The sequence below is a fragment of the Lipotes vexillifer genome, unplaced genomic scaffold, assembly GCF_000442215.2.
Source record: "Lipotes vexillifer unplaced genomic scaffold, Lipotes_vexillifer_v1.1 scaffold21, whole genome shotgun sequence".
Lineage (NCBI taxonomy): Eukaryota > Metazoa > Chordata > Mammalia > Artiodactyla > Lipotidae > Lipotes > Lipotes vexillifer.
Window position 1 is genome coordinate 3403238 of NW_006774065.1, and position 13446 is coordinate 3416683.

Sequence of the window (13446 nt, forward strand, 5' to 3'; positions counted from 1 at the left end):
TGGAAAAGGGAACAGCAAACGCAGTGATCCGCTGGTGGGATCATGTCCATGAGAAACTTCAAGAAAGCCAGGGTGGCTGAAGCGCGGGGCAAAGAAGGGAGGGTGGCGTGAAGCTGGACGGGAGGTGGGGCCAGACCACACGAGTCCTGAGGCCACAGCAGAGCTTTAAGTCTTGGTCCGAAGAGGTTTGATTCAGGGGAGCAGCACGATCAATATTGGCCTTGGGAAGGTCCCACGTGGAGAATGGACTGTGAGGGGCAGGGAGGAAGTGAGGGCTTCAGCAGCTGTCTGAGAAGGAGGGGCTGGAGCGGGGGGGCCAGGCCCCCTCCTGGCACCCAGGGTGTGCCGGGCACGGGGTTACAGAGGTGAACAAGGGACAGTACCAGCTCTCATGGGGCTCCCGGCCTCATAAGGAAGATTGATCTGGAAAGAAAGAATCACCCTCCTGTGCCATCACATGGTGACAGGCCAGCGGGTAGAGTAGCAGGCGTGGCAGGCGCCACAGGGCAGGAACCCCTTTCGCTGGGTCCTGAGGGCTGGGGAGGCCAGTCTCACCGGGGAGGATGGTGCCGGCACAGGCTCAGAGGAAACAGGCCCTGTGTTCCAGGAACCACAGAGCTCGGGCCTTGGCAAGGGAGGGACCTTGAGTGCTTGCCAAGGGGCACAGCCTTCATTCTCTGGCTCAGCGTTTCTCTCTTCTTTCTTTCTTTTTTTTTATAAATTGAGGTAGAATTCATTTAACATAAAATTAACCACTTAAAGTGAACAATACGGTGGCATGTAGTACATTTACAGTATTGTGCAACAATCACCTCTGTAGTTCTGAAACATTTTCATCATCCCAAAAGAAACCCCATACCTGTTAGCACTCACTCTCTCCCCGCAGCCCCTGTCATCCATTAGTCTGTTTTCTGTCTCTATAGATTTGCCTATTCTGGACATTTCATATAAATGGAGTCATACAGTATGTGATTTTTTGTGTTTGGTTTCTTTCACTCAGCATAGTGTTTTCAAGGTTCAACCACATTGTAGCCAGTCATTCCTTTCTAGGGCTGAAAAGTATTCCATTTTATGGCTAGAGCACATTTTGCTTATCCATTCATCAGTTGATGGACATTTGGGTGTTTCCACCTTTTAGTGGTTTTTTAAACACTTTTTTTTTTTCCTTTTTAGCAGCAAACCCTTTAAAAAAAAATCCACAAGCTCAGTCAGTACATGAAACAGCTTGAAGAGGCATCATGCTCTGCTTGGAAGGAGGCCAGAGCCTTACAGGGTGTTGAGGCCACTTCCTTGAAAATTCCTTCATGAAATACAGCAGCCAAAAGCATCACCATGAACCTTCCATGACTCCCTGGCTGGTAACAGGATAAGTTCCAAACTCCTATGGGTGAGAGATACCAAGTCAGGGAGTAAGGGAATCAGATCTGGGTTTCAGAAAGGATGGGCTGAAGGGAAGACTGGAAGGCAGAGGAGGGAAGCTGAGCAGTGGCTGAGGGACATGATGGAGGGATATTACCTTTTCCCCAAAGATCCCCTCCTCTGGCAGGTGTTTCCCAGCCAAGCTGCAGACCCAGTCTGTCTTAGGGTGGATGGGGTGGGGGACACCAAAGTGTTCCCACTCACGACAGTGGACATGCCAGCTCCCAGTGCCTCTCAGACTTAAAAGGACTTTCGGGACCTCTGGCCTCTCTTGCCCTCACACCACACCAGCCCGTGGACTGGCCATGCTCAGTGTCCTGGGATGTTTCCTCAGCTCCTTAGACTGGGACAGATGTTTCTCATCCTCAGCTAAAATGCAGCCCCCTGAGAAACTGGTACTGTTTTGTTTTGCTAGTGGGACTGTAAAAAACTGTGTAGCCACTGTAGAAAACAGTCTGGCAGCTCCTAAAAATGTTAAACATAGAGTTACCAAATGATCCAAGAATTCCACTCCTAGGTGTACACCCAAGAGAAACGAAAACATTTTGTGTGGAAAGTGTCCACACAAAAACTTGTACACAAATTGTTCATAGCAGCATTAGTCACAATAGCCCCGAAGTGGAAACAGTCCAAAGGATGAATGAATAAACAAAATGTGGCATATACACACAAAGGATTATTACCAGGCCATAAAAAGGAATAAAGCAATGATTCGTGCTGCAGCGTGGATGGACCTTGAAAACATGGTGAGTGAAAGAAGCCAGACCCCAAAGGCCACGTACTGAATGATTCCATTTATATGAAATGAGAATAGACAAACCCATAGAGACAGAAAGTGGATTGGTGGTTGCCAGGGGCTGGAGGGGAGGAGGAATGGGGACTGACTGCTAATGGGTACTGGGTTTCTTTTCGGGGTGATGTAAATGTTCTGAAATTAGACAGTGGTGATGTGAATATGCTAAAAACCGTTGAATTGTACACTTTAAAATGGAGACTTTTTTGCTGTGTGAATTACATTTCAGTTAAAAGTGCAGTGACTCCCATCCCCCTCCCAGGATTATACCTGGGAAGCAATAGTTGGTTACTTGTTGGGTTGGTTGTAGATGGCTTTCACCAAAAATAAAGGCCTGGCCTTGAAGATGAGACAGGTTGATGGGCCAGGAGGGCATGTCCAGTGATGGCTCAGGTGAGACAGATGGTACCAGGGGTACTGGACGGACAGTACAGGCCAGCTCTCCTGGAGCACAGGGTCCCCTGGCAGTTGAGTAGGCCAAGACTGGCTTATGCCAGGCCTTGAATGTCAGACTGAGGAGTTTAGACCTTATCTTGTTGGCAGCCAGGGAGCCGTGGAGATTTGGGGAGCAGGCCAGTGAGACTTGGTAATGGCTTTGGCTGCTGTACCCCTGGTGGGTGTCTCTCAAAGGCCTGCCATCAGCCACGAGCCCTGGGAGCTGGCAGGCAGCGGGGGTGGGCTGCGGGGAGAAAGGAAGAGGTAGACGGGACTCGTGGAGTGGCACGAGGGAGGATGCTGCCTGGAATCTCCCCCATGTGGCCGAGCCTCCTCTTCTTTCCTCCAGATCCTGGTGAAGACCATGATACGAAAACGCTCCTTCGGGAACCCGTTTGAGGGCAGCCGGCGGGAGGAGCGCTCTCTGTCAGCGCCTGGAAACCTGCTCATGTGAGTGTCCACCGGCCTTCCTCCGGGGTGGGGAGCTAGAGGCTGAACACAGGGCAGCCCTGCCCGGCCGACTCTGTGTGGGCCCAGCCCTGCAGCGGCCGTGTCCAGAAAGACTGACCAGCCCCACTGGGCACACTGGGGAGACCCCAGCAGCCGCTGGCTTTGGTTTTGCCCCACCCTGGACTCAGCCCTCCTCCTTTGCTGACAGCTAATCCACAGGGAAGTTGGACCTTTCTCAGGGGGACTTGCACTTTAACGACGGTGGGGGAGTGGTTGACAATCAGAAAGGCTGTTTGACCCCAAAGCATGCATGGTTGACGGTGGGATTTTGTCCCTGCGGTGGGTGAGCAAGGCCAGTCTTGCTCATGGGACCCCACGTCTCACGGTGGAGACGTGTCCTGCTCCTAACTGCCCTGGCAACAGCTCCGTGAAGCTGGTGTTCGGGTCTGAGTGTCTCTGGGGTGGGGGACAGGAATCCCATGGGTCCCAAGTGTCCCTTCTCACTTCCCTTTTCCCTCTCCTCTGGCGATTCCAGCAAAAAACCAACCAGGGAGTGTGAGCCCCTGTCTGAGCCCAAGGTAACGCCTGCCTGCCTGTGCCTTAGCCTCTGCCAGGGCCTGGGGGCGGGAGCAGCTGCAGAGCACGGGGCATCCCCACCCAGGCGGACGTTCCTTCTAGCCCAGGCCGCTGTGCCAGGCTCACCTTGGGCCTCCGGACCCAGGAAGAAAACGAGGGGTATCCAGGGGCTTGGACCCGACGGTGGGTTGTGCATGTGGGCTGGGGCTGCGGGTGCATGGCGCTCCACCTGGAATGCCTGTGAACTCACCCAGGTCTTAGACCTAGTCGGGCACCCACATATGCTCAGTGCACGTCAATGGCATTGAAGCTGTGTCATGGCCGAGGCAGCCCCTGCTCTGGGTCAGTGGTCAGAGCCTAGATCGGGCATGCTGTGCTCGGGGGCTCCCCCGTGGGGCTCTCCAGCATCCACCCTTTCTTGTCTGATGGGTTAAGACCTAGAAAATAAGTCCCCTTCCAGCCTGTTGCAAATGAGTGTGAGAGTCCCCTGCCTCTGGGGAGGATCCAGACCTTTTCACCGGTCAGCCAGCCTCTTTTAAACACATACCCAGCTCAGTAGTCCCAGCGCCTCCCAGGACAGATGAGAGTTTTTGTCCCCATAAGACTGAGGTGACAAATACTTGCACCCCTGCTGCCACTTGCCCCCCACCCCGTGCCTGTGGCAGGACAGCAGTCCCAGTACTCTGCACACTGAGCCCAGCTCACCACCTCATTATCAGCTGGGAGCTCCAGGCAGCCATTTCTAAGTTTTAAAAGCAGCTTTACTGAGCTATAAATCACATACCCATTTAGAGTGTATAATTCAATAGTTTTTAATACATTCACAAAGATGTGCGACCATCACAATCAGTTTTAGAACATTTCCATTAGCTCAAGAAGAAACCCTGTACCCTTAGCTCTCACCACCCAACTCCCGCGTTCCCCAGCCAGCACAAATCTACTGTCAGTTTCTATAGATTTGCATATTCTGTACATTTCATATAAATGGAATCATGTAGTATGTGGCCTTTGTGTCTGGCTTCTTTCACTCAGCATAATGTTTTCAAGGTTCATCTATGATATAGCACGTGTCAGAACTTCATTCCTTTTTTTTTTTTAATTATTATTTTTTATACAGCAGGTTCTTATTAGTCATCAATTTTATACACATCAGTGCATACATGTCAATCCCAATCGTCCAATTCAGCACACCACCATCCCTGCCCACCCCGGGGTTTTCCCCCCTTGGTGTCCATACGTTTGTTCTCTACATCTGTGTCTCAACTTCTGCCCTGCAAACCAGTTCATCTGTACCATTTTTCTAGGTTCCACATACATGCGTTAATATACGATATTTGTTTTTTTCTTTCTGACTTCACTCTGTATGACAGTCTCTAGATCCATCCACATCTCAACAAATGACTCAATTTCGTTCCTTTTTATGGCTGAGTAATATTCCATTGTATATATGTGCCACATCTTCTTTATCCATTCCTCTGTCTATGGACGTTTAGGTTGCTTCCATGTCCTGGCTATTGTAAATAGTGCTGCAGTGAACATTAGGATGCATGTATCTTTTTGAATTATGGTTTTCTCTGGATATATGCCCAGGAGAGGGATTGCTGGATCATATGGTAGCTCTATTTTTAGTTTTCTAAGGAACCTCCATACTGTTCTCCATAGTGGCTGTACCAGTTTACATTCCCACCAAAGAACCGCCATACTGTTCTCCATAGTGGCTGTATCATTTACATTCCCACCAACAGAGCAAGAGGGTTCCCTTTTCTCCACACCCTCTCCAGCATTTGTCATTTGTAGATTTTCTGATGATGCCCATTCTAACTGGTGTGAGGTGATACCTCATTGTAGTTTTGATTTGCATTTCTCTAATAATGAGTGATGTTGAGCAGCTTTTCATGTGCTTCTTGGCCATCTGTATGTCTTCCTTGGAGAAATGCTATTTAGGTCTTCCACCTAGTTTTGGATTGGGTTGTTTGTTTCTTTAATATTGAGCCACATGAACTGTTTATACATTTTGGAGATTAATCCTTTCTCCATTGATTTGTTTGCAAATATTTTCTCCCATTCTGAGGGTTGTCTTTTCATCTTGTTTATGGTTTCCTTTGCTGTGCAAAAGCTTTTAAGTTTCATTAGGTCCCATTTGTTTAATTTTGTTTTTATTTCCATTACTCTAGGAGGTGGATCAAAAAAGATCTTGCTGTGATTTATGTCAAAGAGTGTTCTTTCTATGTTTTCCTCTAAGAGTTTTATAGTGTCTGGTCTTACATTTAGGTCTCAAATCCATTTTGAGTTTATTTTTGTGTATGGTGTTAGCAAGTGTTCTAATTTCATTCTTTTACCTGTAGCTGTCCAGTTTTCCAAGCACCACTTATTAAAGAGACTGTCTTTTCTCCATTGTATGTCCTTGCCTCCTTTGTCATAGTTTAGTTGACCATAGGTGCGTGGGTTTATCTCTGGGCTTTCTGTCTTGTTCCATTGATCTGTGTTTCTGTTTCTGTGCCAGTACCATATTGTCTTGATTACTGTAGCTTTGTAGTATAGTCTGAAGTCAGGGAGTCTGATTCCTCCAGCTCCGTTTTCTTCCCTCAAGATTGCTTTGGCTATTTGGGGTCTTTTGTATCTCCATACAAATTTTAAGATTATTTGTTCTAGTTCTGTAAAAAATGCCATTGGTAATTTGATAGGGATTGCATTGAATCTGTAGATTGCTTTGGGTAGTATAGTCACTTTCACAATATTGATTCTTCCAATCCAGGAACATGGTATATCCCTCCATCTGTTGGTATCATCTTTAATTTCTTTCAGCAGTGTCTTATAGTTTTCTGCATACTTTTGTCTCCCTAGGTAGGTTTATTCCTAGGTATTTTATTCTTTTTGTTGCAGTGGTAAATGGGAGTGTTTCCTTAATTTCTCTTTCAGATTTTTCATCATTAGTGTATAGGAATGCAAGAGATTTCTGTGCATTAATTTTGTATCCTGCAACTTTACCAAATTCATTGATTAGCTCTAGTAGTTTTCTGGTGGCATTTTTAGGATGCTCTATGTATGGTATCATGTCATCTGCAAACAGTGACAGTTTTACTTCTTTTCCAATTTGTATTCCTTTTATTTCTTTTTCTTCTCTGATCGCCATGGCTAGGACTTCCAAGACTATGTTGAATAATGGTGGTGAGAGTGGACATCCTTGTCTCGTTCCTGATCTTAGAAGAAATGCTTTCAGTTTTTCACCATTGAGAATGATGTTTGCTGTGGGTTTGTCGTATATGGCCTTTATTATGTTGAGGTAGGTTCCCTCTATGCCCACTTTCTGGAGAGTTTTTATCATAAATGGGTGTTGAAATTTGTCAAAAGCTTTTTCTGCATCTATTGAGATGATCATATGGTTTTTATTCTTCAATTTGTTAATATGGTGTATCACATTGATTGATTTGTGGTATCAGGGTGATGGTGGCCTCATAGAATGAGTTTGGGAGTTTTCCTTCCTCTGCAATTTCTTGGAAGAGTCTGAGAAGGATGGGTGTTAGCTCTTCTCTAAATGTTTGATAGAATTCACTTGTGAAGCCATCTGGTCCTGGACTTTTGTTTGTTGGAAGATTTTTGTTTGTTTGTTTCAGTTTTAAATTTATTTATTTATTTATTTATTTTTGGCTGTGTTGGGTCTTCGTTTCTATGTGAGGACTTTCTCTAGTTGCGGCAAGCGGGGGCCATTCTTCATTGCGATGTGCGGGCCTCTCACTATCGCGGCCTCTCTTGTTGCGGAGCACAGGGTCCAGACATGCAGGCTCAGTAGTTGTGGCTCACGGGCCTAGTTGCGCGGCATGTGGGATCTTCCAAGACCAGGGCTTGAGCCCATGTCCCCTGCGTTGGCAGGCGGACTCTCAACCACTGTGCCACCAGGGAAGCTCTGTTGGAAGATTTTTAATCACAGTTTCAATTTCATTACCTGTGACTGGTCTGTTCATATTTTCTGTTTCTTCCTGGTTCAGTCTTGGAAGGTTATCCCTTTCTAAGAATTTGCCCATTTCTTCCAGGTTGTCCATTTTATTGGCTTAGAGTTGCTTGTAGGAGTCTCTTAGGATGCTTTGTATTTCTGCGGTGTCTGTTGTAACTTCTCCTTTTTCATTTCTAATTTTATTGATTTGAGTCCTTTCCCTCTTTTTCTTGATAAGTCTGGCTAATGGTTTATCAATTTTGTTTATCTTCTCAAAGAACCAGCTTTTAGTTTTATTGATCTTTGCTATTGTTTTCTTTGTTTCTATTTCATTTATTTCTGCTCTGATCTTTATGATTTCTTTCCTTCTGCTAACTTTGGATTTTGTTTGCTCTTCTTTCTCTGGTTCCTTTAGGTGTAAGGTTAGATTTTTTATTTGAGATATGTCTTGTTTCTTGAGGTAGGCTTGTGTAGCTATAAACTTCCCTCTTGGAACTCCTTTTGCTGCATCCCATAGGTTTTGGATTGTCGTGTTTTCATTGTCATTTGTCTCCAGGTAGTTTTAATTTCCTCTTTGATTTCTTCAGTGATCTCTTGGTTATTTAGTAACATATTGTTTAGCCTCCATGTGTTTGTGTTTTTTACGTTTTTTCCCCTGTAATTGATTTCTAATCTCATAGCCTTGTGGTCAGAAAAGATGCTTGATATGATTTCAGTTTTCTTAAATTTACTGAGGCTTGATTTGTAACCCAAGATGTGATCTATCCTGGAGAATGTTCCGTGCGCACTTGAGAAGAAAGTGTAATCTGCTGCTTTTGGATGGAATGTCCTATAAATATCAATTAAGTCTATCTGGCCTGTTGTGTCATTTAAAGCTTGTGTTTCCTTATTCATTTTCTGTTTGGATGATCTGTCCATTGGTGTAAGTGAGGTGTTAATGTCCCCACTATTATTGTGCTACTGTCAGTTTCCTCTTTTATAGCTGTTAGCAGTTGCTTTATTTATTGAGGTGCTCCTGTGTTGGGTGCATATATATTTATGATTGTTATATCTTCTTCTTGGATTGATCCCTTGATCATTATATAGTGTCCTTCCTTGTCTCTTGTAACAGTCTTTATTTTAAAGTCTATTTCATCTGATAGGAGCATTGCTACTCCAGCTTTCTTTTGATTTCCATTTGCATGGAATATCTTTTCCTATCCCCTCACTTTCAGTCTGTATGTGTCCCTAGGTCTGAAGTGGATCTCTTGTAGACAGCATATATATGGGTCTTGTTTTTGTATCCATTCAGCAAGCCTGTGTCTTTTGGTTGGAGCATTTAATCCATTCACGTTTAAGGTAGTTAGTGATATGTATGTTCTTTTTTTTTAATAAATTTATTTATTTATTTATGGCTGTGTTGGGTCTTCATTGCTGAGCGCAGGCCTTCTCTAGTTGTGGCACGTGGGCTCAGTAGTTGTGGCTTGCGGGCTCCAGAGCTCAGGCTCAGCAGTTGTGGTGCACGGGCTCAGTTGCTCCGCGGCATGTGGGATCCTCCCGGGCCAGGGATCAAACCCGTGTCCCCTGCATTGGCAGGCACACTCTTAACCACTGCACCACCAGGGAAACCCCAATATGTATGTTCTTATTACCATATTCTTAATTGTTTTGGTTTGTTTTTGTAGGTCCTTTTCTTCTCTTGTGTTTTCCACTTAGAGAAGTTCCTTTAGCATTTGTTGTAGAGCTGGTTTGGTGGTGCTGAATTCTCTTAGCTTTTGCTGGTCTGTAAAGATTTTGATGTCTCCATCAAATCTGAATGAGACCCTTGCTGGGCAGAGTAATCTTGGTTGTAGGTTCTTCCCTTTCATCACTTTAAGTATATCATGCCACTCCCTTCTGGCTTGTAGAGTTTCTGCTGAGAAATCAGCTGTTAACTTTATGGGAGTTCCCTTGTATGTTATTTGTTGTTTTTCCCTTGCTGCTATCAATAATTTTTCTTTGTCTTTAATTTTTGCCAGTTTGATTACTGTGTGTGTCGGCGTGTTTCTCCTTGGGTTTATCCTGTATGGGACTCTCTGTGCTTCCTGGACTTGGGTGGCTATTTCCTTTCCCATGTTAGGGAAGTTTTCAACTATAATCTCTTCAAATATTTTCTCTGGTCCTTTCTTTCTTCTCTTTCTGCGACCCCTATAATGCAAATGCTGTTGCATTTAATGTTGTCCCAGAGGTCTCTTAGGCTGTCTTCATTTCTTTTCATTCTTTTTTCTTTATTCTGTTCCGCAGCAGTGAATTCCACCATTCTGTCTTCCAGGTCACTTCTCTGTTCTTCTGCCTCAGTTATTCTGCTATTGATTCCTTCTAGTGTATTTTTCATTTCAGTTATTGTATTGTTCATCTCTGTTTGTTTGTTCTTTAATTCTTCTAGGTCTTTGTTAAACATTTCTTGCATCTTCTCAATCTTTGCCTCCATTCTTTTTCCGAGGTCCTGGATCATCTTCACTGTCGTTATTCTGAATTCTTTTTCTGGAAGGTTGCCTATCTCTACTTCATTTAGTTGTTTCTCTGGGGTTTTATCTTGTTCCTTCATCTGGTACATAGCCCTCTGCCTTTTCATCTTGTCTCTCTTTCTGTGAATGTGGTTTTTGTTCCACAGGCTGCAGGATTGTCATTCTTTTTGCTTCTGCTGTCTGCCCTCTGGTGGATGAGGCTATATAAGAGGCTTATGTAAGTTTCCTAGTGGGAGGGACTGGTGGTGGGTAGAGCTGACTGTTGCTCTGGTGGGCAGAGCTCGGTAAAACTGTAATCTGCTTGACTGTTGATGGGTGGGGCTGGGTTCCCTCCCTGTTGGTTGTTTGGCCTGAGGCGACCCAACACTGGAGCCTACCTGGGCTCTTTGGTGGGGCTAATGAAAGGCTCTGGGAGGGCTCACGCCAAGGATTACTTCCCAGAACTTCTGCTGCCAGTGTCCTTGTCCCCACAGTGAGCCACAGCCACCACCACCCCACCCCCCCCGCCTCTGCAGGAGACCCTCCAACATTAGCAGGTAGGTCTGGTTCAGTCTCCTATGGGGTCACTTCTCCTTCCCCCTGGGTCCCAATGCGCACACTACTTTGTGTGTGCCCTCCAAGAGTGGAGTCTCTGTTTCCCCCAGTCCTGTCGAAGTCCTGATGTCAATTCCCACTAGGCTTCAAAGTCTGATCCTCTAGGAATTCCTCCTCCTGTTGCCGGACCCCCAGGTTGGGAAGCCTGACGTGGGGCTCAGAACCTTCACTCCAGTGGGTGGACTTCTGTGGTATAATTGTTCTCCGGTCTGTGAGTCACCCACCCAGCGGTTATGGGATTTGATTTTGCTGTGATTGTGCCCCTCCTACCGTCTCATTGTGGCTTCTCCTTTGTCTTTGGATGTGGGGTATCTTTTTTGGTGAGTTCCAGTGTCTTCCTGTCGATGGTTGTCCAGCAGCTAGTTGTGATTCTGGTGTTCTCGCAAGAGGGAGTGAGAGCACGTCCTTCTACTCCGCCATCTCGGTTCCTCTCCCAACTTCATTCCTTTTTATGGCTGAATCACATTCCATTGTATGGATATACCCACATTTTATTTCTCCATTCATCTGGTGATGGACATTGTTTCCATTTGGGAGGCTATCACACATGAATAATGCTGCTGTGAACATTCTTGTACAAGTAGCAGCTGTTTCCGTTTGTTAGGAGTTGGCTTCTGAGATGAAATTTATTGGCCACCATAGGAGTCAGGTGCTTATATGATAATACAGGAAGACCATTTGGGGATCATTTATGCTTTAAAAAGGAGCAGCGAAAGCGGCAGGTAGCCATCAGAGCCAGTCATCAACAGCGTGCGAAGGCTGCCTCCGTCCCTGCCAGATTGTTCCCAGCCATCTCTGCAGCAGATGATGGGGTTGACCCCGCCTATGCTTTGAGCCTCGCAGAGTGACAGGGTGAAGCCTAATGGGCTGGCCTTTGCCGGGCCCTTCTCTTCTCAGCCTCAGTTTTAGAGTTTGCCTCCCTTTTCGTGCAAGTCTGTTGTTTATTTCACCTTTTATTTTTAATGAGATCAAAGTTGCAAGACACCAAAGACTGATACTGGCCCAGAGGACTTTACTGCCTCTTTATTCCCTCATCTCAGTCCCAGCAGCACCTGGGGATTACCTGCCCTTGCCCTCAGCCCACAGGTGGGATGCTTTGGTTGTCCCAATGGTGCAGCACTCCGGAGCTCTTAGGGCTCAGTCAGTCGTTAGAGGCCGTGGGCCCATGGCCCACTAGCTGTCTGCAGGGAGAGCCGCCGGCGCGCAGGCAGCTGTGGGGCCTCATTGGTTATCCAGTTACAACTCTTCTCCCAGGAAGCTTGACGCCCTATTCTTTGGCAGAAACGTAAAAGCCAGTGAGTGTGAGTTTTAAACAAAGAGGAGTTTCTTCCTAGGAATGTACAGACATCTCGCTTGCCCTTCCCTCCTGCAAGGGCAGTTGCCCTTTGGGCCTAGGGCTCACAGTAGACATTAGTCCTGCATAGCAAGCCCAACGGCTCCCCTTAGGAGGGGCATTGTTTGCTTGACGATGGCAAAGGGTTTGGGCCTCTCCTTAGGGACTTTCCCTCACATTTCCCATCGCACTGCCCACGTCTGTCCCCCCGGGCAGCTCTAGCTGGGGACACCAGGCCACTTCTTCCCACCAACTTGGTCTCCTGCTCTGATCACACATTGCCGAGTTGGAGGGCCCTCCTGTTTGTCGGAGGTGTCCTCTGGGCCTGTGTGCGGAGGGCAGTTCTTTTGACGACCGTTTCCTGAAGGCTGGCTATGTGCCAGGCCAAGTCAGGCGTGCTGCTCGTTGCCCCCAGGAAATGCACCTGGGAGCTGAAGACAAGCGTCACCGTTCCTGCCCTGCAAGAGCTTAAAGCCTAAAGCCCTCAGTGAACAGGCCCCAGTGTGGAGCCCACACATGACTTGTGACATGTGCCATGATTTTAGGTGTTAGGCCCCTAGATTAACAGCTGTTTTTTATAGTTCCTTGCTAGTTTTGCACATGATGCTGGTTTTCCATTTACAGAGGGGATACAAAGTCTCCTTTGAAACTTTCATGTGAGCAAGAAAAACGGGGGAGAGAATCTAAAAAGTTAAGTAAATAATGGCCGTCCCAGGTGGTGCGGGGCCGCAGGACACCTTGGTTCAGGGCCGTGCCACCATTGCGCTGGGTCTTAACACGGGTTTTCTGTTTGGTGAGCAGGAAGCAAGGCAGCGAAGACAGCCTCCGGGGCCCCGACCCGCCTCCCGTGAGGGAGGAGGAAGCGCTCTTGTGAAAGGTGGCCCAGGGGTGGAGAGTCGGGGGGCCCTGGCCCCCGGCTCCGGCAAGCGGACGCATCCTCCGCGGGCGGACGAGGTGATGGAGTAGCTGCCGGACCTCGACCTCGCATGCACGTCTCACCTCCGCGGGCCGCGCCCTGCGTTTCCATAGCAGCATGTCCTACGGAAACCGAGCACGTGTGTAGAGCCTTGACCATCATCTCTGGTTATTGTTGTTGTTGTTTTTCCCTTTTGTTTGTTTGATTTCTTTATTGTTTTAAAGGAGCCAAAAAAAAAAAAAAGACGACTCCATGACATCGACCTTGGCCGCTGGCTGGCTGAATGGGAGGGTGTGAGGAGTTGCAGACCCAAAGCCACGTACATTTGGGGACAGTTGCTTTTTAAAATGTTTTTATGCCAAAAATCCTTCCTTGTGAACTGAGAATCATGTCAGATATACCAAGTGAATGTGTGTGGAGTTTGAAAATTGGGGAAAACTGGCAGGAAACTGGTGGTGTGGTCTGAGACCACACTCGCTGCATTTGAAAGGGAGGGGAAGAGCGGGGGTGAAC

At 46.8% G+C, this 13446-nt stretch overlaps 1 protein-coding gene across 5 annotated transcripts in view; it reads left to right on the top strand.

The window, feature by feature from the left end:
• Window positions 1-13427, top strand: part of CAMKK2 (calcium/calmodulin dependent protein kinase kinase 2) — a 54121-nt gene extending 40694 nt beyond the window's left edge. The window contains exons 15-17 of one of the 5 annotated variants that reach the window (XM_007448713.1): window positions 2997-3097; window positions 3633-3675; window positions 12819-13158. In XM_007448713.1, coding sequence (XP_007448775.1) covers window positions 2997-3097; window positions 3633-3675; window positions 12819-12983 — 309 coding nt within the window. In that variant the 3' untranslated portion in view covers window positions 12984-13158. Of the gene's footprint in view, window positions 1-2996; window positions 3098-3632; window positions 3676-12818 lie in introns of all 5 variants that reach the window. The other 4 variants (XM_007448714.1, XM_007448715.1, XM_007448716.1 and 1 more) reach the window with 4 other exon arrangements.
• The last annotated feature ends 19 nt before the right edge of the window (window positions 13428-13446 follow it).